The 26,833-nt window shown below is 38.7% G+C and overlaps 1 protein-coding gene across 7 annotated transcripts in view; it reads right to left on the minus strand.

Annotated features, from left to right (window-relative positions):
• LOC106878549 (uncharacterized) overlaps positions 1–23,451 on the minus strand; it is a 338,719-nt gene extending 315,268 nt beyond the window's left edge. Inside the window, exon 1 of one of the 7 annotated variants that reach the window (XM_089346862.1) lies at positions 23,066–23,451. Coding sequence is in view for 1 of the 7 variants with exons in the window: in XM_052977966.2 (XP_052833926.1) it covers positions 7,508–7,630 (123 nt within the window). In the remaining 6 variants the exon portion in view is untranslated. Of the gene's footprint in view, positions 1–7,507; positions 8,911–9,981; positions 10,418–23,065 lie in introns of those variants that run through there. The other 6 variants (XM_089346857.1, XM_052977982.2, XM_089346853.1 and 3 more) reach the window with 6 other exon arrangements.
• Positions 23,452–26,833: the final 3,382 nt, after the last annotated feature.

Here is a 26,833-nt window from a genome sequence, read left to right on the forward strand (position 1 = left end):
CAAAGTGCAAGTGGGACTGAATCCGGAAGCATGTGGTTGGTAAGCAAGCCACTTACCACACAGTCACTCCTATGCATGTATATGTATATATATATATATATATGTGTGTGTGTATATATATTTATATACATGTATATATAGCTATATATATATATATATACTCAATGTAAATAGTGTACATTTAAACACAAGAGAAATTGCCTTCAACAGGCAGTTTTACATGCTAGAAGTAGTCAAAACGATCATTTAAGAGCAATTTTTTAAAGGGAATGAAAAATAAAAACTTTTATTTTTTATTTTATTCTGGTCAAACTTAGGTTTCAAATTTTTTTAGCAAATAAAATAATTTTAGCGAAATTCTCATCAGAGGTAAAACATGGTAAAAGTTTTTATTTTTCATTCCCTTTAAAAATTGCTCTTAAATGTGGTTTTGGTCATTTGGCTACTTCTTCTAGCATGTAAAACTGCCTGTTGAAGGCAGTTTCCTTTGTGTTTAAATGTACACTATTTTATATTGAGAATATGTTGTCTATTGACTTTTTATACATGCTAGGCCACTGATAGTGAAATTTCTAAAAAATAGTCACTACCGTATATTTTAAGTATATTTATATATACGTATATATAGACATATATATATGCACAGATATATATATTTAGATATATATATATATATATATATATATATATATATATATATGTATATATATATATATATGTATATATATATATATGTATATATATATATATGTATATATATATATATGTATATATATATATATGTATATATATATATATGTATATATATATATATGTATATATATATATATGTATATATATATATATATGTATATATATATATATGTATATATATATATATATATATATATATGTATATATATATATATATGTATATATATATATATATGTATATATATATATATATGTATATATATATATATATGTATATATATATATATATATATGTATATATATATATATATATGTATATATATATATATATATATATGTATATATATATATATATGTATATATATATATATATATATGTATATATATATATATATATATATGTATATATATATATATATATATGTATATATATATATATATATGTATATATATATATATATATATGTATATATATATATATATATATGTATATATATATATATATATATGTATATATATATATATATATATGTATATATATATATATATATATGTATATATATATATATATATATATATATATATATATATATATATATATATATATATATATATCAATCATCATCATCATCGTTTAACGTCCGCTTTCCATGCAAGCATGGGTTGGACGGTTTGACTGAGGACTGGTGAACCAGGTGGCTACACCAGACTCCAATCTGATTTAGCAGAGTTTCTGCAGCTGGATGCCCTTCCAACGCCAACCACTCTGAGAGTGTAGTGGGTGCTTTTACGTGCCACCGGCACGAAGGCCAGTCAGGTGGTACTGGCAACGGCCACGCTCGAAATGGTGTATTTTACGTGCCACCTGCATAGGAGCCAGTCCAGTGGCACTGGCAACGATCTCACTCAAATGTCTTTTCATGTGCCATCGGCACAAGTGCCAGGAAGGCAACGTTGGTAACGATCACGCTCAAATGGTGCTATTTACGTGCCACCGGCACGGAAGCCAGACCGCTGCTCTGGCAACAATCACGCTCAGACGGTGCTCTTAGTGCTCCACTGGGACAGGTGCCATCACGATTTCGCTTTCGCTTGCCCCAACGGGTCTTCACAAGCAGAGTTTAATCTTCAATGAAAGAGATGTTGGCATGGGTGCCAGTCGTCAAATTTAGTTTGATTTCGATTTCACTTGCCTCAACAGGTCTTCGCAAGCAGAGTTTAGTGTCCAATGACCATACCAGCGTAATCATCTCTCTTGCACACCATAACTGATACTTCTTAGGTTCAACTTTTCTCTCAAGATACTTACGCGCTGACGGGTATGTACACTGACATTATTCATCCATCGGAGCATACTGGCTTCATTCCTTGAGAGCTTATGCATGTCCTCAGCAGTCATGCCCATGTTTCACTGCCATGTAGCATGGCTGTTTGTACACATGCGTCATACAGTCTGCCTTTTACTCTGAGAGGCCCTTTGTTGCAGCAGAGGTAAGAGCTCTTTGAACTTTGCCCAGGCTATTCTTATTCTAGCAGCTACACTTTCAGTGCACCCTCCCCCACTACTAACTTGGTCACCCAGATAGCGGAAGCTATCAGCTACGTCTAGTTTTTTCTCCCTTGAATGTGACATAAGTTGTTTTCTGCACACACACACACACACATATATATATAGGTATATATATATATATATGCACAGATATATATATTTATATATATGAAGGCAGTGAGCTAGCAGAACGGTTTGTACATTTGGAAAAATGCTTAGTGGCATTTTGACTAACTTTATGTGGGGTCGATAAAATAAGTACAAGTTGAGTATGAAGTCAATGTAATCAACTATCTCCTCCTCCAAAATTGCTGGTCTTGTGCCAAAATTTGAGATCAATATATATATATATATATATATATATATGTGTATGTGTGTGTGTGTGTGTGTGTGTGTGTGTGTGTGTGTGTGTGTCAAACAAACAAACAGTTGAAAAAAAACAGAAAAAATAGAAAGAAACGAACGTGTGGACGTACATAAAAAATATATTAACTTGATGGTCTTTGAAGTGAGAGAGTTGTTTTTTAACGTTTCGCGCATAGCTCTTCATCAGAAACAGGAAAGTCCAAAGAGAAAGAAGGAAAAATAAGGAAACATCGCCAATAATCCACGTGCAGTTACATATATATATATATATATATATATATATATATATATATATATATATATAAATATGAGAAAATCACAGAATAGATGACAAATTTAAGGAGCTTTTTCTTTTCCCATAAGGATATCTGATTGATTACCTTATGGTATTCATACATACTCTCTGTATGCCGAGTTCAGATACCACTCTGATCAATTTTCATCCTTTCGAGAGTTATTATCAGCCCAGTAGTATGATCGATTCTCTCTCTCTCTCTCTCTAAGAAGTCAGCTGTGGTGAGACCTGGAGATGGATGGGCTCCGTCTAATTCTTAGACACGCCGTACGTCTTAACGACGCCCCCTTCGGAAGTTGAAGTCTCAAAGAAACGCTATTATATAATTTGTGTTGTCATAGCATACCAATCGTATAGTCAGTTAATAAGCAACTTAAAATATTCATTTAACTACCATTATTTGAAATATGCTCTTTTGAAATGTGCTCTTTTCCCTGTGGCTGAAATGTGATATTTTTCCTGCGCGCTACCCCACGACCAAAAGTGCTATGTTTGTATCGCTTTTTTTTCAGTGATTTTATTTCCGTTTGCTGTTTTTATCCTTATAAATCTGCTTTCACCAACATTCAAGTATCAATATTTGAAGCCCCTTACGTTCTGAGCGCCTCCGAATCGACTAGGCCCTCTCCCAAGACCTTGTGAGAAATTAACTTTAAAGACTTATGGTGCACGCGCACACAGGCGCGTGAACCTACGCATATAATGAGTATGAAAGAAGAGAGATCGAGAGAGAAAGACAGAGGGTGAGACATGTAAGAAGGGAGAGGATAGAGAGAGAGACAGAATTGTAGGGATAGAAGAAAAAAGGAATGAAAAAGAGAACGCACTCGAGGAGTAATGAATAGTGAAATACAAGAAGAAAATAAGGTGTTTAATCTCGTCTCCCCAGCTTATCAATTTTCACATGGGTTAGATAGACATCAGTTCCCAGAGGCTCCTACTTCCAACCAACATTCTAAATAAAGAGGAACTAATGTGTCGACATTTTCATTCGATAAAAACGGAATATTGACGAAAGTGGCAAGGATAAGGCGAAAGAATTGTGATTGCTTTACAGATCAGGAATTTAGAAATCAATTGATTTTTATCTGTCAAGATTATCAGCGGAAGATGCGATTTAGTGTTGAACATATATATATATATTCGTTTACTTTAGGTTTCATTCACTTTTCTTCTTGTGTTAATGTAAAAGTCTTCTTAACATCGTAAAACATGTTTAGAGAATTTTTCTAAGGGACAGTTTGAACGATTCTGTGGTTTGTTTTATAACACCGAGTCCCCCTCGACTAACAAATAAATTTGCCTTGTATCTGCGGCAATCGCAGAAAGAGGGAAACTACCCAAGCTATCTAGTACAACATGATTAGCAAATAAATGAAGCTAAAAATTTCCCTAATTTTGCAGTTAGTAGGCATTGAGTTTTGTCTACGAGGTCAGGTTTTAGGTTTGGTAGGCAAAACAGGTTGCAAAATTTTACATTTTCCAGTTTCCGATAAATTATTTAAGAAGAATTCAACAACTGTTAATTTAGCCTTCTTAATTTCATTATTTCATTTATTTATTTATTTGAAAAGCATGTTTTTTCTTTTATTCTCGTGTATAAAATTTCCTCCGCGGGTTTTGTACGCAAATCTTATAAATCATTAATTTTAGTTTTGTCATCTTTCGGTAGATAATAGACATTTATGATTGAGTTAACCTTAAAATATTTCAGAACCCATCCAGGTGGGATTTGAACTCTCACGTAAGTTAAAGAACAAATTCCATATCGTAAAAAAAACTAACCTCCCTGTTCAACTGATATCTAATACAAATGACAATATCTCTGAAGTTTAATATACACAACACTATCATATTGTGACTATTACTAACATCCCGTTCGATCTGCTAGAAATAGCAATCAAATCTCATTCCACTCCCACCCCACTACAACTTTTAAAATGGAAGAATACAGTTAAATATACAAAAAGATAGGATGAGCACAGTTGGAATACCTTTCGTCATACTATAGTTCGATTGGCTATATCAAGGAAAGCCACCGAGGGAGCATGAACGAGGTTGCCCGAATTGCTAGAATTAGCAGCCAGACCCCCTTCAAATCACACACCACCGCCTAGGAAAAGGGGTGACGTAGACAATGGGGTCCCTAAATATTCTTAAACCGATAGAATCGCCACAGTTGAAATGTTTGTGATAATAAGACTACTCGATCAGGTTCGCCTAGGGCTTAATTAACAGTCATAATCACATGTAAATCTAGAGCCTATTGAATTTGAAAAATACAGAGAGAGAGAGAGAGAGAAAGAGAGAGAGAGAGAGGGAGAGAGAGAGAGAGAGAGAGAGTCATATAGAATAGAGTTGGAAATTATCTATTTCGCCAAAATGTGCAATATCTTCGGATTTGTATGTTTTAAACAACGGAGATTATGGCTCTGCAACATCTCTGTAAAAATGATAAAATTCCGAAACGGAACTCTGCCAAATAATTGGCTTTGTGAAAAGTTTTATTTTGCATAATCATAATCTCCGGTGTTTAAAACATACATGTGAAAGAAACAAAATTTGAAAAATGTCAAAAAGAAAGTTACAGAAAGTTGAGAAAGTGGGCATGTGTGTGTGAGTACGTGTGTGTGCGTGCGTGTACAAAAGCTCGTTCAGATGAGGGCACCGCCCATGATCCTTTCACAGCTGCTGACACGGAAAGGAAGAAGTTATCCCAAGGCCCAATTACTTTGCAACAGAATGAACTCCCAAATGCTGCCCAACGGTCAGCTGGCTATGTAAGACCGAGCGATGTAAAACCCCAAGTTGAACAAAACAAGGATTTCCTAGTAGATCATGCTACCAAAGAAGAAAAGAAAGGCCAAGAAAATACACGTGGAATGAGAGGGAGATTTAAGGCTGTGAAAAACATATTTCATAGCAACTGTGAATTGTCAACTACAAGTTGAAAGTAGTAAGAATTGAAGACCCTATAAGCGATAATATGTAAAGTGATCGCTCGATCTGCTAGAAATAGCAGCCAAATCTTTCTGAAATCACACCCTACTATCTTATATCATTAAGGCATTAGATAATGTGGTCTTACATGTATTGTATCTAAAATCAAGAGGAAATGGCAGTGGCTGGAATACTTTTGCTCAAAGGTTTGCTTAACCAGATTTAACCTGGGGTTAAACAACGTGACTTGATCAAATTAAGTAGCGTTTACGTGATTGCTCGATCTGCTAGAAATAGCAGCCTTACTTCGTATCATTACCGTCTTATACAAGATGATATTTAAGACTACATTGGATAACACAGAGGATTAAGGTTACATAATGACTGAATAAAAGACAGGATGGTCATAGGTGGAAAAGCTTTCATCATAAGTTTGTCAAATTAGGGCTGACTTGGGTTAATTTTTAAAAAAATTATTATTATTATTATCATTAAAGTTAATAATATCGATTATTTATTAATGTCTCAAAATTGATAGATTGGGTACATTACGAGGACAAGTTGTAAAATGGAATTAATAGCAAAATATGGCAATATCTAATGACGTAGACCACTACCTAGGACTAATGGAAAAATCCAACAGGTCAACGATTACTAAGGGTAAATGCGTTCTTTCAGCTGTTTTCTTTGGCCTACAAAGCATATGATGTGAGTGGGCCCAGAGTCCGGATTATGATTGTAAATCTAGCCGACACATGAACATATTTACTGAAGAGGCAGTATCTCTTTTTCTACACTCATTTTCTTCTCCATGTGTTAAACTTTTAAAGTCAACGTGAGTTTGGCCGAAGAGGAAAGTGTCTGAAGTCAATACTTTCAGTCGTGTCCACGACACAACTTCTTTCACCATAGGCACCAGAGAGAGGAAAACTACCTGTCCTTCCCGATCAAAAGAAGGCAGCGAGATGCCGGTTGAACTCGTATCGACTGTAAGATGTTGCTATCTCGGAAGTAAATGTTTATTATTATATGTTAAACATAGTCGTACAAGTAATTCTCTCTCTCTCTCTCTCTCATATATATATATATATATATATATATATATATATATATATATATGTATGTGTGTGTGTGTGTGTGTGCACATACATACATACGTAGAGTGAGAGTGTGTATGTGTGTGCGAGACGTTTGGTGGAACAAACGCACATACATACATATTTGTATATAAATATACTTTTTGATAAGTGCCATACACGAAAGTCTCGGTCCTTGAGCTACTTCTGTAACTTTCTGTCGAATACAAAATACTAAAAAGTATACTTAATACACACACACACACACAAACATATTATATATATATATATATATATATATACATACAAACACACACACACACACACAAACATTATATATATATATATATATATATATACATACAAACATACACACACACACATGATCAGGATGAAACGCAGCAACGCGGTATAATGATAGTGAAAGAAGTGTTGATAACCGATGTAGTGTATGTAGTAATATATATTATTACTATAATTATTTCCAGAAATAACTGTTATGTGTTGTAGCGACAGCAAAATACTAAAATAATCACATCACAAATTACTGGCCATCACAACTAAGTTGGTAAAGAACCATCATCTTACCTCTGGATTTTGTGGAATCTGTCCACAGTTCGAATCTGGTCTACTTCCCACCGACACAATCCACACCATGTCCGGACGAATGACTGACCTCTGTGGTTGTTGACCACCACCAAACGGCAACATTGATGCAATGTGAAGTTAAAAAAGCATCTTCAATGTCTACATGCCAAAATTGTTTTTCATTCATCCTTTGTTATTCTGTTTTGTCACTAAATAGTATTTTACGAATACATATCTTCTCATGTTTGTCAAATTTCACACACTGCTGCTATGTGAATGTACCCTAGTATGTTTCCGTCATAACACTGCCGCTTTCTGGGTTTTAGGTATAAGCTTCCGTCGGCACCCAGGTTGCTGTGCACATATAAAAAAACGTGTTTGCTGTACGCTGTGCACATACGTAAAGTAGATTTGTCTTCGACAAAGCTCGAGCGACAGAAGATGGATATATTGAAGCAGGAAAACGACTACTTTAATGGTGATACAGACTTGGAACGGTGTTGTGCGTAGACATGTACTCGTCCGTGTAGATTAGTGGTCAGCATGTATGTATCAATGTATGTATATGCGCACGCGCGCGTATATACATATATGTATGTGTGTGTATATATATATATATATATATATATATATATATATATATATATATGAGTATTGGTTAGCACGTTCGCGTCATTCACAGCTTCTTTACTAGAGCGAAAGTGGAAAATGTCGAAGGCATCTTCGCAAAAGCATGTCTTGGACTCTTGAACCGTGACAACAGATAGGCAGGTCGCTCTCTCTCTCTCTCTCACTCACTTAATAATGACGTATGTGTGTGTGTGTGTCATACGTGTTCGTGTGAGAAAAACAGAAAGGGAAAATTAGAAGCTGATGATGATACTGACAGCCGTGCTTCAACTGACAAAAACTAACAAAGTGTATCGCTAGCACACACCTTGCTGTATGGACAAGCTTTGTAACCTGGACTGGCCTGCATTTGATAGTGATCTTCACTAAATGTTATTAGTCCTACAGGAGTCTTGCTTAATGCGTGATATATATATTCAGAGCTGCGTATGTGCGAGACCTGCTGTTGTCACTCGTCCACTACCATAATGAATGATTGTTCTGTCCAGATGGTTATACAATACATACCTGTATTAAGGCAAACAGCGCGAAGGAAAAAATATATAACGCATAATTTTTTTTTTTTTTTTTACGGTTAAAGTCAGTTCTCCGTGGTCATCGTCGTCGTCATCATTACCATCTGTAGCACCATCATCACCCTTCAATGTATTATCTGCGATAATACATGTTTTTACCATCACAATCCTACCTGCTACAACAATATCCTTCCTCAATCTTATGCACTTTCTACTAGAGTTCACTCATTCTCTATTTTCTTCCTCTCTCATTTATACGTCTCTCTCTCTCTCTCTCTCTGATACACATTCTGTATTTCTAATCTTCGACCCGCTTTCCCCACAAATCTTCACTTACATAAAATCAACATACATTTAATATACACGCACTAACGAACGTACAAACGTTACTGAAATATAACGAAATAATACTTCAAATGCATGGGTATTTTTTTACCTCATTCTATAACCATGCACTTACACTTACTATACATTTTCATGTTAAATTAATTCATGCATACATATATGTATATATACATAGATATACATATATATGTATATAGTGTATGTATGCATATGTTATGTATATATTATATGCTATGTATAAAAAATATGCATATATTCTTTCACTTGTTTCAGTCATTTGACTGTGGCCATGCTGGAGCACCGCCTTTAGTCAAGCAAATCGACCCCAGGACTTATTCTTTGTAAGCCTAGTACTTATTCTGTCGTTCCTTTTTGCCGAACCATTAAGTTACAGGGACGTAAACACACCAGCATCGGTTGTCAAGCGATGGAGTGGGGGGACATACAGACACACACATATATATATATATATATATATATATATATATATATATATATATATACATGACGGGTTTCTTTCAGCTTCCATCTGCCAAATCCACTCACAAGGTTTTGGTTGGCCCGAAGCTATAGCAGAAGACAGTTGCCCAAGGTGCCACGCAGCAGGACTGAACCTGAAACCATATTGTTGGGAAGCAAGCTTCTTACCACACAGTGACTACTGCGCCTATATATATATATATATATATATATATATATATATATATATATATATATATATATATATATATATATATATATATATACACTTTTTTTTTATTAAAGCTATGCATATATACATGCATATACACACGTGTGATTACACATTTAACGAAACTTCGATGACACTAAATAAAATTACTCTTTTAGTCACTATCCCTTACATTTATTACATGTAAACTACCTAAAACGCTTCATCCCTTGGATATATGTATATATACATTTATATACATACATATATATATATATATATATATATATATATATATACACACAAAGACTTACCTTGGGCCTTCAATTTCTTAGTAGAATCATAGGGACGCCGTCGTGACTCACGGCGTGTCTTGGGCATTTGTAAATCCGTCGGAATCCATCCCTCTCCATGATCGACCACTGCCGACTTATTTGAGAAAGAGAGACGGGGTGGGGAGAGAATGAGCGAAAAGGAAGAGACTACCTTAGTATAAGACTGATACTTTTATTTATCAACCCGGAGAGGATGAATCGTAAAGTTGACTTCTGGGCGCAAAGAGCTGGAACAATTACCTTAAAGTTGTGTATCTGAAGCTCTTACAATCTGTCAATTGGCCTGCCTTATGTAATAAGTGTGTGTATGTGTGCGCGCGCACGCGTAGAAGGAGAGGAGAGAGAGAGAGACGCAGACAGACAGGGAGACTGACAAACAGACGATTTGCAGAGTCGTTAGGGCGTTGTATAGATTGTTAATCGGTAATTGCTCTGGCTCTCTATGCTCTGAGTTCAAATCCCGTTGGGGTCTACTTTGCTGTTGTTCCTTCTGGAGTCGAGTCGATAAATAAAGTACTAGTTGTGTACTTGGGTCGATTCTTCTGTTTCCGTTACTCTTTCTGTTAAAAAAAATTTAGACCTGGGTTTGACCACACGACCTGATTTTTAAATACCCAAGACACACTGTATGTTGCGACGACGCTTTTATAATTCGTCCAATAAATTGAAAGTTCAAGGCAAGGCAAGACATAAATATAAAATATTCTGCAGTGTCTTCTTTACCCTAAAAGAGGCGCTCGATAAACACTTACGCGAAGAATATGCGAGGTTCACAAACGGATGGTGAGCTGTGAACAAATAATCACGTTACGAAACATCATTGAGATTTTGTGAGTCCCAGCAGCCGTCTGTGGACAGTTTCATCGTTGCCAAGAAGCTCCTTAGCAGCTTGTGCAAGGAAGCTCTATAGGGGACTAGCTTAAGTAACCGGCGTTGCTCAGAAGTTTAAAGAATGCTAAAGGAAATAAATATATTTATTCTGATAAAAAAGATATTTTCAGAAAGATATTTTCAGATGACGTGAGACTAAATTAAGTTATTAAAACAAATCCTGAAATCAAATATACAATGTTTTTAGTGTGTTCTTTAATCGGTGTGCAAAGAAAAAGAGTTTTGGGACTTCCAGCTCGCGAACATCCTACATATGATCGCCCATGAGAAAAGCAAGTTTAAGTCCAACAACGTTGAGAGATTTGTTTATGGACATAGAAAAACTTAGTTTCACTGGGAACTGGAGCTGTTTAAATTCATAGGGGAGGTCAGATGGGATTAATGCAATCCGTGAAATGAAAACATCATCTCCCTTATATTTCCCAAGAGAAATGAATTTCGGCGGTCAGGACTAAACCTATTGTTCCATTATCACAATTAAAAAGCGTTTATCTTTACTTTAAAAAAAAAGAGGTGGTGGTCGTAGACGTATGACGGAGAATTATTCAATATCGTGTTTTCTTCTATCAGAATCGTTTACCTTTAAAGCGAAAAAACAAAACCGAGGTATACGACAGGTATGTAAAACATATATCTGGTTTTGAAAAAAAGGAAAAAAAATCTAGTGCCATCCCCTCCCAGAACATTCCCCGAGTAATGGAAAACCTTCATGCCAAATTTGGTACAGATTGATCCGGCAGTTTGACGGTGCAGAACAATAAGCCATATGGTTAGGGGAAAATTGTAGATTCGATTTCGAATTGAGGTAGGACCAATATCCATAGTCACATCGGATTTAAATATGAAATATCGAGTGTACTCTAGCTAATTTTATTAGGTCCAGTCCACGAACAATTATATTTCAATAAATCATGTCAATATTTCTAACTTATGCCACGGGAATATTGAACTTTAAAACTTAAGTTTATCGTATGAATTTGAAAGATATCCTACAGTGTATAAATAAGCGTGTGTCCGTATGAAGACCTTTTATTATTTAGAAACCTTACTGTTTCTTTTTCTTTAAACCTTGTTTCATTATCACAATTAAAAAGCATTTCAGAATTGTTTACCTTTAAAACGAAAAAACAAAACTGACATAATTTCAGACAGCCAAATTTGGTTCTGATTGATCCAGCTGTTTGGCCGTGCATAGAGGAAAAACACATACGCACACGCGCACACACACACACACACACACGCACACGCACACGCACACACACACACACACACACAGAGTAAGAATAAAAGTGAAACAATTAGTGAAAGAAAAGTGAGACAATAAAAGTGAAACTAGTGTTATGAAAAGTGAAGCAAAAAAAATTCGGGTCATATAGGGGTGGGGGCGACAGCCCCTTTTATGGGCAGGGGCCAAAATTTGACCCCACCCACCCAACCTTCCCCGAGTAATAGAAAACCTTCACGCCAAATTTCGTATTATACCGCTGTAAAAAAAATCGGGTCGTATAGGGGGCTACAGCCCCCTATATGGGCAAGGGCCAAAATTTGACCCCCCCCCCTGAACCTTCTTTGATTAATGAAAAACCTTCGTGCTAAATTTGGTACAGATCGATCCAGCGGTTTGGCCGTGCATAGAAGAAACACACACACACACACACACACACAGAAGATTTTATATATATATATAGATAGTCGTGTTGTATGGATATATAATCGTGTTGTATGGAGTGCCTATCTGCTGTATAAACATTATGCGATCACTTTGCCAAAAAACACATTGCTATGTCAGAACCAAAAATGGTAACACGCAGAGATTTGACGTTGTAACAACATAATTGTGTTAGGGATATATACGGCCCCCCCCCCTTTTTTTTTCTTTGTTCCTGCTGGTGGTGAATTTGATAATGAGGAAGTCTAAAGAAAGAAGAATCAGCATACGGCATCAAATGGGACAGGGATGACTCGTAGACCTCGACTTCCCCGATGATGTGAAATTCCTCAGAACGACACCTACAGTACTGTTGCAAGACATGATAACTAGTCTCAGTAACAGGAGCTCAAATGTTGGTCTTCAAATTAGCAATGAAAAGACAAAATTGATGCACTGCAGGATGCACTGGAAGGCCAGGTGCTGGAAATCGTCAATTTGTTCAAGAATCTGGGCAGTAACATTACCAATGATAGAATTTCGGAAAGTGATGTGTAGGGACTCAGCAAAGATGCTGCTTGTCTTCCAGTACCTGGCGCCCGTATGCTCCAACTCTTTCATCAACCAAAGCACCACATTCCACCTGAATACATCCATTGGCAAATCGACGCCGATTTATGCTTCTGAGACTTGTAAGAAGACCAGTAGAAAACTTAAGCTGTCTTCCACATATGTTGCCTTAATACCGTACTAAAAATCTGACTTCACTATATCATGAATGAAGAAGTTGTGGAAAAGGGCGAACTAACTAACCTACAGAATAATTCTAACTTTGAGACGGCGGAATGTGTTTGTCTACATGCTCATGAAGAGATCAGTTAGAGCCTCTCTCCAGTGGAAACGAGAAAAGTGTAGGCAAAGATGCAAGCCTTGCAGATATGGAGCTAGTCTGGGAGCAGGTTCATGATAGTGCTTGCGACAGTACTGAGTATAGATCTCTCACCACCCAATGTTTCATGCAGAAGAAGAGAAACTGCGACTAGGACTACTATATGTATGTATGTATGTGTTTTATTCTATATGTGTTTACCACTCATTACCCCTTCTTTCAGAAGAACGACATATATCCGAAACGTCAGAGATACGCTTTTTCTTTCCTTTTAAGCGTTAAACTAACGCCTCATTCCTTTGAACTGTGTACTTCCCTGGTTTCGTTTTGCTTTACTTGTTTTTCATTTGTTTTGTGTGTGTGTGTGTGTACACGTAAAGCCCTGGTCAACTCGAACTTTACTACACACGCACACAGATACATTTCTTTTATTAGCCACACAGGGCTCAACGAAGATGGGACAAATACAATGTAGAGCTTTTCTTTTTGGGAGGGGGAAGGAAAAAAAAAAAAAAAAAAATTGGTGGTGTCGATCAAAAGGGATCGTAGGAAGGGAAAAAGGGGCAGTTCGATCAAAAGGGATCGAAAAAAAAAGAAAAGGAAAGGCCGATCAATAGGGATCGTGTATCACACAGTAATGTTCTCGTGTAAAAAGAGGGGAGGACAGTTTAGGTTTAGCCGTGGAAGGAAAAGCCTACGGAAAAGACCACGGTAACCTTGGTCAATATTCTCATTGAAGAAACTATAACAGTAAGTGACTCTCTTTTGCCTTTTTGTTTTATTTATTTTTTCTTGTTCATAGGGTTATGCTCAAGATGGCTCCGTCGTTCACACGTGCCATCCTTGCTACATTCACCCATCTTTTTTTGAAGCATTCACTAGACAAGACTTCCCTTTCTACTCTCAACTTCCTCTTCAGGTGATACTTGAAGAAGTTGATGAGAGATTGCCCAGAGAGGAAAGTCTTTGTCTCTAGACCTTTCAGACGCGTCCACCATACACATTCTTTCGCCATAGTCACAAGTACGATGAAAATAGCTCTTCCTTCCCGTTTAAAGGAAGGAGGCGCGACAATATTCACGATAGACTCGGCTGATAGACCGACTCGTCCCACACGCGATAGCAGTTGTTCGACGTAAGCCCACAGCTCGGAAATGGTGGGACACTGTACGAGTGCGTGCAGAACGGTTTCGTCGCTCTGCCGGCATCTCGGACAGGTCGGCCCCGTGTTTCTCGAGCCATGCCTGTAGAGCTTATCCCGAACGGGTAGTGCTTCTCGATAGCACTGCCAGGCCAGGGATCTCTGGAAGTTGTCCATAGGTCCCGGCCCGAAGGTCGTCTTAAACAGGCGGGTCAGGTATTCCTCGTCGACGCCCAGGTTCGCCCCGAGATCGTCGTCGTACCTTCCCTCCACTAATCCACTATAGAATGCGTTAGTTGTGATGCAGTCGCTCAAGGTTGACCCGGGTTGTTGGAGTTGCCGAAGAGCAGCGCGACACTCGCGGTGCCATTCGCCCTTCCTCGGCCTCTTCTTGATCCATGACTGCAGTTCGGTCATGGAGACGAGCTGCAGGAAAGCGCGCCGCACAAACGGCGACCACACCTGTTCACCGCTGTCTACGTAGAGCCGGAGATGTCGCAGTCTCAGCGCGTGTCTGCGCATCATCAACCACGGCATGCCCAGTCCTCCTTTTAACGGGTGTTGGCAGCAAACGGATCGCCTAACCATCGGAACGCTTCCTTTCCACAAGAAGCGGAAGAGGATGCGCTCCAGTTTGGTGATGGTAGGGTCGGGACAAGGAACGACGGTCAGGCGGTAGTAGATGACGGACGCGATGTACGTGTTCGCCACCTCCGCCCGACCTTTCAGGGAAAGCTTCCTCTCGGCCCATTGCCGGGCTAGAGTGGCCACCCTTCTCGTTATCTCGTCCCAGTTCTTCTCCGTTTGGAGGTCTGGACCAAACCAGACCCCGAGCATCTCAACCGGACCGTCAGTCCAACGTCCCACGACGGAGGCGCTACTTGACGGCATGGGGTTGCTTCTCCAGGTGCCGAGCCGCAAGCCCACTGACTTATCCCGGTTGATTTTCGCTCCCGTTACCGCTTCGTAGTCTCTCAGTGTCTCGCCGACAAGCTCGATGTGCTTTTGGCTAGACACTATGACGGTGACGTCGTCCGCGTATGCCGACACGCTCGTCCCGCATCCCAACTCTCGCGGGATGCCCCTCAGCGTCGCCAGCTTCCGCAGTAGTGGCTCGAGAGTCAACACGTACAGAAGCGACGAGAGGGGGCATCCCTGACGGACCGAACGTGCAATGTCGAAGGGTCTTGATAGATGCCCATTGACGCGAACTACCGAACGGATGCCTCTGTACAAGGCAGCCATCCAGCCGCGGAAAATGGGACCGAAGCCGGCTGCTATGAGGACAGCCTCCAAGTATTGATGGTCTACCCTATCGAAAGCTTTCGATTGATCTAAATTGATCAGGGCCCCACCCATGCCAGGTTCCTTAACTACCCTCTCTATGATGTAGCGCATCAGATGGAGGTTGTCATGGATGCTCCTGCCCGGCACCGCGCACGTTTGCGCCTTGCCGATCAGTTTCTCGATGACAAGCGCCAACCGTTTGGCTAACACCTTGGCCAAAATTTTCAAGTCTGCATTGAGCAGAGTGATGGGCCTAAAGTTATCTATGACGTCCCCCTTGTTTGGATCTTTCTTCAGCAGCGTTACGGCTCCTCGACTCACAAAACCGGGAATGCTCCCGTTTTGCTGCCAGTTGCAGTACACCGCCACCAAGACGTCTCCAAACAAGTCTGGCTTACAGTTGTAAAGCTCGTAGGGCAGACCATCCAAACCCGGAGATTTGTCCCTCGAGCATCCCGCCATCGCGTCCCTCACTTCCGCCGCCGTGATGGCACCTTCGCAGCACTCCGCCTCTCTTGCCGAGAGTCGTGGCAGGCTGTGCAGGTAGGCACTGAAGTCCACCCTGCGTTCTCGCTCGCCATTCGTCCCAAACAGTCGAGCAAAGTGCCGCTGAAAGGCCTCACACATTTTGCTTGGCTCGAGCAGTTCGCGCCCCTGTTCGTCCACCAGAGAACGAATGGTGGCTTTGTTGCCCTGTTGCGCCTCCGCCACCCGGGCCTCTCGTGCGGCTCCAACACCTTCGTTTCTTAGAGCACGCATCCTAGCCCTGACAACGCACCCTTCGTGTTTGGCGTTGAAGTGTTGGTCAAGGGCCAACCTCGCCGCCAAAACGTCGGATGCGATGCCACTTCTAATTGCCTCTTCTAGCTTCTTAACTAGTTCACCCTCTACTCTGTTTCTGTCTATGGCTAGTGCTTTGCTATACCTAACCGCTTCTGCTTTTATTGCTCTCTTGAGGGCAAACCACCATTTGTTATTGATGATGGCTCCTGTCAAAGCCCTCTTTACTAACGTGCTAATCCGGTCTCTGAAAACTGGTCTCGACGGGAAAGACGCGTTTAGTTTCCAGTAACCGGAGCCCTGCCTATGTGTCTTATCTAAGTCTAGCGTACACGTCACAAGTTTGTGATCCGTGTAGCTGACTATGTGAAATTGTGGACACCCTATGCTATCTCTATCTACTCTCCTACACAGTATTCTATCTAGATACGATCTCGACGACCCGATGCGGTTTGTCCATGTCCACATTGGCGCATTCGGGTAATCGAGTCGGTACCTGTCAGACAGTTGAAAGCGTCTGAGCAGGTCTTTGAGGCATTTGCATCCCCGTCTATTCCTATCTCTGCCCACATAGTCTAGATGCGTGTCCAAGGTAGCGTTCCAATCCCCCACTAAAAGTAAAGGACGAGACGTTCCTAGGAATACTTCTAGACGTCGAAAGAAATCCGGCCTACCTGTTAAAGGTGGTGCGTATACTGATATGAGTCGAAAAGCACACCCATCGCTGCCATCGACATCCAGAACAACCAATCTACCCTCCGGGTCTATGAATACTGTCTTTACTTCGAGATCCAGACTCTTGCGAAAGAGTACCGCCGTGCCACTACCGCCCATTCTCGGCAGACAGGGAGAAAAATAAATGTTAAACTGTCTGTCAAACATGGACGATAGGGCCCGCGGATCATGGAGTCTGGTCTCGCTTATGGCTATGATTTCTAGTTTATGTGACTTTATATCATTTAGGAGGTACCCTTGTTTCCAAGGGGACCCCAAGCCACGCGCATTTACACAACCAATCTTGAGCATCATTTTGATTTGAGTGTTAAAGTTTTATAAAGAGAGTCACTTACCGTTTGAGAGTTTTTGTGTCTCCTCCTTCGGGTTTTCTTCGAGGAGATCACTATATAGTTTTTTCGCCAGGTATTTTTGGCATTTGCCAACTGCCTTTGGAAAAATAGATTTTAGTGTGTGGTGCAGGGTTGGTGTTATGTGTAGTATTTTGATGTGTTCTGGCGGTGTTGTGTATGGGTGGTTGCTGGTTTTTATGTCTTCGTTTGTTATGTTTGTTTTTGTGTTGATGTATTCCATCAACTCTGAGTTTTTTGTGTTGATGGCAGTGAGCATTGTGTGTGTACTTGCTTTTGGGGTTTTGTTGCTTGTGTTGTAGTTGTGTGTGCTTGTGTTGGTGTCTGGAGTGTTTTCGGGAGTTGTGTATCTCCCTGCTTTGTTTGTGTTTGCTTTTCTTTTCTTGCTCCTCTTCCTCCTTCCTTTCTGGGCTATTTGCCATTCCTCATTACTTTCATCTTCCGACGAAGGTTCTGAGGAATCGGAAGGGGGTAGGGGCAAATTGTGAGCGTCTGTGTGTGCTTGTGTGAGTGGTTGTGTTGCTGTTTTTGTTGGTGCTGATGGTTTGTTATTTGTGTGAGGTGTGTGTGATGTGGGGGAGGGGGAAACAGTCTTGGAATTTTCTTTCTTTTCCCCTGCTTCCTCACTTGTTGTTTTTGCAGATGCTGTTGTCTTCTCAGTTGCCAGTGTTGCTTGTGTTTCTCTTGTTTTGATTGTTGATGGTGGTGTTGGTAGTAGGGTTTTTTTTCCGGGTTTTGGTGGTTGCCCTTGTTGCTTTTTTTGGTTGGCGGCGGTTGGGCAACTGTCCTTGAGGTGTGCCTCGCTGCCGCATACATAACAACGTGGCCGCCTTCCTTCCACCACTACATATAACTTGTGGTCCTTTGCCAGTTGGATGTGTGTGGGGATCTTTTGGCACTCCTCTTCAGTGATGTGGAGGAGGACTTCGACTTTTTTTCCTCCTTCCCAGTTTTTCTCCTCTGCAGTAGCAATACACAGATAGATAGATAGATAGATAGATAGATATCGACTTTGCCAATACTTAAGGCTCAACCTAAGCTCTGTTGGCATTCCTACAGATGTCTACCCTGCCGATTTTGTTTCCTCATAACTTCTGGAAAATGGATATTTTTTAATGAAATTTTCTACAAATATGCTTCAGATCGTGTAGATCCTCATTATATCGCAATTTATTGTGAAAACATATTTCCGAGAGTGAGGTGAGGAATTTCGGAAAATTCACGAGACGGCTTTCTATCCTCATAACGTTCAGAAAAATGGATAATTTTTGATGAAATTTTCTTGAAATACTTTTCAGTGTGTGTAAATTACGATTATATCGGAATTTCATGTGACAATACACGTACTGATACGCATTACAATTTTTTTTAGAAATTTCAAGTTTCATTTTCTAGATATATGTGACGTGTGTCAGTATGTATGTATACGAGCCTGCCAAATTTGTTTTTTTTTTTCATATTAAATTCCTATATATTTGCAACATACACACTCTGAAAGGTATTTATAGAAAATTTTTATTAAAAATTACCCATTTTTCTGAAAGTTATGTGTAAAGAAAGCCGTCTCGTATAAATTTCCCCAAACTCTTCACCTCACTCTCGGAAACATTTTTTTCTTTTTCACAATAAATTCCAATATATTGAGAATCAACATCATCTGAAGTATATTTGTGGAAAATTTCATTAAAAAATATCCATTTTTCTGGAAGTTATGAGGAAATAAAGTCGGTGGGGTACACATCTGTAGGAATGCTGGCTGTTATCCACTGCATGCAAGTATAATTTATTTCATTCTTCTTCGGGGACCTACGTAGAAAATTATTTAATTTACAATTTGAAATATTTCTTGAAATATTTCCCTCGACTTAGTTTCATTTACATGTAACACATGCAGCCCTCATGTACAGCCTTCAACTACACAAACTTGCAGAAAACTAAAGCAACCGCAGAAATACATGAACTTATTGACCTCACAATAATCATTCAAACATGCATACACACGCGACATACATGATTATACATAGTGTTGGTGGGGGGAATCCAATTCACATAGACAACACAAACAACGAGTATGTATTTCTTTGTTTTTGACTAATTTTACTATTGCATATTACGCTTTTGTAAATTGCATTATCTTGCTGTTTTCTGATTTTTTTCAGTTTCATGAATTTATTGTTACATTCATACTTTACATAAATATTCCACATTAAAATATAAATCCGAAAACATAACGATGAGCGAAGAAGAAAAAAAGGAAGAAAAACATCAATTCAACACTAAATACATCAAAGGGTAGGTCAATGGAACTTATTCTAGAAGTAAGCCAACACGGGTAAATTTTCAAATTCACACCCGCACGATGAAAATTTACCCCAACACGCCCAAAGCATTACTGCGCACAACGATGAGGCTTAGGTACACATCTGTAGGAATGCCAACAGAGCCAAGTACCCCCACGTACATCACCTGACGTACATCACCTGCTAATGGTAACAAAAATTTCGTTGTCAACAGCTCTTTCAAACGTCACAGGCTGGAAGAAACGGTTTACCGACAAGTTCCGATACTTTTGGATTTTGTTCTGTAATAAGTAAAATACAGAAATGGAACACACAAACATAAAAAAAAACATACATACAAGCACAGAAATCTACTGAGTTGTACGCATACTGAAGCCCGCAAAATTAATAAACACACGCACATAAAAGTCTTAAAAAACCCTCAAACTTCCGAGGTTTCCATTCATACACAAGGTTGTTCGGCGTGCAAGAAATAGCAGCCAAATCTCCATGAAACTGTACGCCTTCGTAAAAAAAAATTGTTGATGCGATCTTGTATACCAAGAAAAATAGACGGAGAGAGGGGGTGTCATGACTGGATTGACGGTTCATAAGTCGGCTGCGCCAGTGAGAGCTAATTTGGGGCCTAACACAAAATCACACAGGACTCGAGGAGTACTTTACAAATCACCAAGCCGCGCGCGCGCGCACATATATATATGTATATAATTAACACTTCTGAGATTTATATTTAATCTTTCAAATATATATACAAACAGTACACTGACACAAAAATATACCCTAGCTGACCCATCGAAAATCTTCCTCAAATTACACTACGCTTTTAGAAAGGCAGAACACATTGGCTCGAAGAAAAAGACGGAATATTCATGGACCTGGAATGTCTGTTTGGTTAAGCCCTAGATCAGATTAAAGCCAACTGTTGCCCTAAACGTGGTCAAAGAATTGTTCCTTTGATCTTTCTGTAGTAATGTTAAGTATGAAATAACAGTTGAAAATTTCAGTTTTCTTTCAAGTCACCCCCCCCCCCAAGTTCAAAGCCCGCAATATAACCTATTTTAATTGTATTTGAGTTGTTAAAATTTTATGTATTTAACACAAATAATAAATAGTTTAGGCTGGTAATTTTACTTACAACTAGAACAACAGAAGAACTGCAAATTTTCCAAATTTATAATTCATTAAAAAATACAATTTACAGCATGGTAAATCTGACACTGGAAGAATCTATAGCACACAACCTTCGTTGGTACCCTAAACACAAGCATATTTCGTTTAATGGTTAATCGAGGACTGATCATGACTGGCGTGGAGCTAAACAACTTAAAAGTACATGTTTTGTTTGTTGTTCTTTATAGCTTTATAGTACGCATAGTAATACATAAATTTGTTGCTGCTTATAGAAAGAACTTGGGTTATTTCTGTATTTTTCGTTTAAGTACGGTTTCTTTTTCTCGGTTTATTTTTAAATATTTCTAAACAAGTGACCAGTATATATATAAGAATATACACAAAAAGCAAAATCTCCAGTTATGAATTTATTTCATAATTATGATGAGAAAGTTCTTTTTAACAGTTATCACTTATTTAGAAATAATTAAAAGACGTAATAAGCACCCGTAAAGTTCCTTGGTTAATTGCCTCTTAAATAACAAACATAAACATTTACAGTCGTTCTATAAATATATATTAGTATGTTTATACATACTTGTGTCTATATGTCTATTATAGTGATTATATATATATATATATGTATATATATATATATGTATATATATATATATGTATATATATATATATATATATGTATATATATATATATATATATATATATATATATATATATATAACGGCATTACTACAGAATAATGCCACACACCAGACTTCCCAAATAAACACATTTTAGTACCGAATGCGAGGAAAAGCACTCGTTTCCAGCTTAACACCTGGCCCTTCGGTGTCTTTAGCGTGGGAGTTCAATTACAAACATTTCAGCCCAGGTCTCTGAGGATACCTTCCAGCTTCCAATTTGTTGCGAAGTATCTGAAAAGGGTCATGAGCCCTGAGCTTCCTTCCTGACTTAGCGATTAAAAATATGTGAATGTGTATACATGGAAATATGTGCATAGGCATTCCTGTGCATACATTCTAATAAAAGTATATATTTTCAATTATATGTTTGAAAATATATACACGAGGATGCAGAATGAATGAATATTAGATATTGTGCACGCGTGTATGTGTATTTGTAGATTTTATGTGTATGTATCTGTGTGTGTGTGTGTGTGTACACGATTTGTGCAGAAGTGTCAGTGTATGTGGCGTAATGACAAAAGGAAAGATGAAAACAAGACGCAAGGATAAATTTTATACAAGCTATTGTATAAAGGAGAATCAACGTTGGGATTAGAGTGAATTGAGTAATGTGTGCGTGTGTTCGTATCCCAGTCCAGCCCTGTTCAAGCAGGTCTATGATCAGAAGCATTCCAGCCGTCACCATTGCATGTTTCTTATAAGCATTAGGTAAAACTACGTTATCCAATATGACCTTTCCTTTATAAGTCAGTAAGGTGTGAGTTAGAGGGGAATTTTGGCTACTATTTCTGTTAGCATGTTGAGTACATCTACATTGGTTCATTTACGTGTACCTTAACGCGCGTTTATCGGAACGGATTCGTAAGTTTGATACACTCTTATACTTACACTCAGCCACAAACTCGTGCATACTTTGAATTTTCAAAAACAAAAATATGAAAAGCTTCAAATAAAAGTACATTCACATGAGTTTTACTTGGAGATTCAATTTCTACTACATCTAAAGAGATTATGCTGAAAACAGAGGAGTTTCAGAAAACCTAGTTTGACCAAGACGGTTTCAATTTCTGATGAAAGAAGCAATTTCTAATTTAATTCTGTCATCGAATATTACGGTTGAGGAATGCATGAACGCTATTGCATCACCTGTGTCTCTAATTTTTCTTCCATTAAAATAGCATATTTCATACCTCTGTAACATTCAATAAATAACGATATAATACTTACCTAGGGTTCAATTATAATTCATGATCACCACATAGTCAATAGTATATAATTGAGGTTGGTTTGGATAATGCGCGTGTGCGTATATATGTATATTTATTAGGGAGCATATACGGGATGTGTGTGTGTGTGTGTGTGTTTGCATGTGTATACATTTTCTATCTTTCACTGGTTTCAGTCATGGGCTGCGTCCATGTTGGGGCACCGCCCCGAAGAGTTTAATCAAACAGATTGACCCCAGCACTTATTTTTCTTAAATCTGGTGCTTATTCAGTTTGTCTCTTTTGTCGAACTAAGTTACGAGAACGTTAAAAAAACATCGCTGGTTGTCAAGCGGCAGTGAGGGGTAGCAAACACAGTGATAATAGAACACTTGCCCAAGGGTCTATGCTGTGAGACTGATCTCGAAAGTACGTGGTCGCTAAACAGACTTCTTAACCATACCGCCATGCTTGCGTCTATATATATATGTATATATAAGTATATATATATATATATATATGTATATATATATATATATATATATATATATATACATATATACATATATATATATATATATATATATATATATATATATATATACATATATACATATATATATATATATATATATACATATATAGATATATATATATATATACATATATACATATATATATATATATATATATATATATATATATATACATATATATATACATATATATATATATATATATATATATATATATATACAAGCAATGTTAATTCTCTAAATGAAGTATTAACAGTAACTGCACGATAAAGTGTAGTATATTGCCACTTAAGTGTGGCTGACCCCTAGGGGTGGATGTTACTGTTGCTTTTAGCCCCAGGAGGACATCTCCTCCAGCTGGCTTATCGACACACGACTGTGTCCTGTTTGCCAAGGGTAGTTATCCCTCTCACCAACATCTGCAGCACGAACGGATCCGGATTTCAGGGTTATTTCCCTTCGTCGGCGTCCGATAGCCGCTGACCTTGGTGAGAGAGACAAAAACCTGGCAATCTTATATCTTCTTTTCAAGTGAAATTCTTCACTGATATCGAAAAGGTGAAAACAAGCAATGTTAATTCTCTAAATGAAGTATTAACAGTAACTGCACGATAAAGTGTAGTATATTGCCACTTAAGTGTGGCTGACCCCTAGGGGTGGATGTTACTGTTGCTTTTAGCCCCAGGAGGACATCTCCTCCAGCTGGCTTATCGATACACGACTGTGTCCTGTTTGCCAAGGGTAGTTATCCGACGAAGGGAAATAACCCTGAAATCCGGATCCGTTCGTGCTGCAGATGTTGGTGAGAGGGATAACTACCCTTGGCAAACAGGACACAGTCGTGTGTCGATAAGCCAGCTGGAGGAGATGTCCTCCTGGGGCTAAAAGCAACAGTAACATCCACCCCTAGGGGTCAGCCACACTTAAGTGGCAATATACTACACTTTATATATATATATATATATATATATATATATACATAAAATATACAGGCGACAAAGGGACTCTCACTCAGAGTAAAAGGCAGACTGTATGACGCATGCGTACGAACAACCATGCTACATGGCAGTGAAACATGGGCTGTAACTGCTGAGGACATACGTAAGCTCGCAAGGAATGAAGCCAGTATGCTCCGTTGGATGTGTAATGTCAATGTGAATACCCGTCAGAGTGTAAGTATCTTGAGAGAAAAGCTGAACATTAGAAGCATCAGTTGTGGCGTGCAAGAGAGACGATTGCGCTGGTATGGACATGTGGTGAGAATGGAGGAGGATAGCTGCGTGAAAAAGTGCCACACCCTAACAGTTGAGGGAACCCGTGGAAGAGGTAGGCCCAGGAAGACCTGGGCTGAGGTGGTGAGGCAAGACCTTCGTACATTGGGCCTCACCGAGGCGATGACTACGGACCGAGACCTTTGGAAATGGGCTGTGCGTGAGAAGACCCGGCAAGCCAAGTAAGATCGTTGCCAGTGCCCCTGGACTGGTTCTTGTGCGGGTGGCACATGAGATGCACCATTTTGAGCGTGGCCGTTGCCAGTACCGCCTGACTGGCTCCTGTAGGATTTTCGAGCGAGATCGTTGCCAGTGCCCCTGGACTGGCTTGTGCGGGTGGCACATAAAAGACACCATTTCGAGTGTGGCCGTTTTCGTGCGGGTGACACGTAAAAGCACCCACTACACTCTCTGAGTGGTTGGCGTTAGGAAGGGCATCCAGCTGTAGAAACTCTGCCAAATCAGACTGGAGCCTGGTGTTGCCATCCGGTTTCACCAGTCCTCAGTCAAATCGTCCAACCCATGCTAGCATGGAAAGCGGACGTTAAACGATGATGATGATGATGATGATGAAGGGCAGGGAATCGTCAATTAATAATAGAATTAATAATTAACAATTTTGCCAAGTAGTTCAGTATGAAAAAACCTTTATCGGTAAAACCATTTATCATCATAAATATACAGGGATTAGCATTGAGTTGCTTCTCCAACATACTGAAAATTTAGAAATAGCAGTCAAAGAACTACTGATTCTAAACTACAAATTTTTCTCTAAACGGATGGCGATATTTATGGCACACATAGATATATATATTTATATATATATATATATATATATATATATATATATATATATATATATATATATATATATATATATATATATATATAGATATAGAAGATTTGTGAAAACTATCAAGGAATGAAATCTGGGTACCCTACTAGATGTGTAATTTTATGAATGACAGCTCACAAATGAGCTAAGACAAAAGCTTAATATAAAAGCAATCAGTTGTTATGTGCAAGAAAGAAGAATGCTGATACACTGGAGGATGTTTTATGTATAAAGAAGTGCTGGTTTCATGAAGTGAAAGAAATTTATGGAAGAGGGAAACCTAGGATGACATAAGATGAAGTGATGAAAATTGATCTTTGAAGCTGAACTTCTTGAAGATGACAAAGCACCATATGTATTGCTGATGAAGATCCATTCACTGGTGCAAGTGTTGCAAAATGTTAAAATAATAAATGTTGATGGAAGTTGTGATGTGTAATATATCAGCATTGGATCTTGGTGAATGTGCATGACCTAGTAGGTAGAGCATTGATTGTATTGATAATATTATGGTTTCAATTCCTGAACTGAGCAGTGTGTTGTGTTCTTGAGCAAAAGACTTCGTTTCAAATTGCTCCAGTCCACTCAGCTGTAAATGAGTAACCCTGCAGCAGACTGGTATGCTATTTAGAGGGAATGTTGTGATATTGGTCTCTTATATGCCATGCCATGGAAACCAGGTAAACCAGTGCTTTGAGTCCTAGGACTCAAAACAATAATGTCCTGGGGTTGATGATGATAATGATTGGATCTCTTGTTCTTTATATTCCAGTTAAGTCACCTGCATATTGTGCTCTTCATTATTCTTTCATCTGTTATTCTCTCTCTCTCTCTCTCTCTCTCTATCTATCTATCTATCTATCTAGTTCACAGTACCATGGCACCAAGAGATGGCATTTAGCCTGTCCATATTCAGTCTTCCTCACCATCACCCTTTATCATGACCAGATCTATACATATTCAGTAAACTCTTCTGTCACACTTCTCTACTGCTAGCCACCACTTTCTCCCATGTCAGTCTTCGTTGACATCTATCACTTTCACCATTACCTACACCAATTGCTGTTTATTACCTGCTCTCTTTTACCATCACCCATCACTATACTATTATATCACCTCATGCTGCACAGTTGTTTCCCTATTCAAGT

This window comes from Octopus bimaculoides, chromosome 2 (genome assembly GCF_046866305.1).
Source record: "Octopus bimaculoides isolate indiv1 chromosome 2, ASM4686630v1, whole genome shotgun sequence".
NCBI classification, from domain to species: Eukaryota; Metazoa; Mollusca; class Cephalopoda; order Octopoda; family Octopodidae; genus Octopus; species Octopus bimaculoides.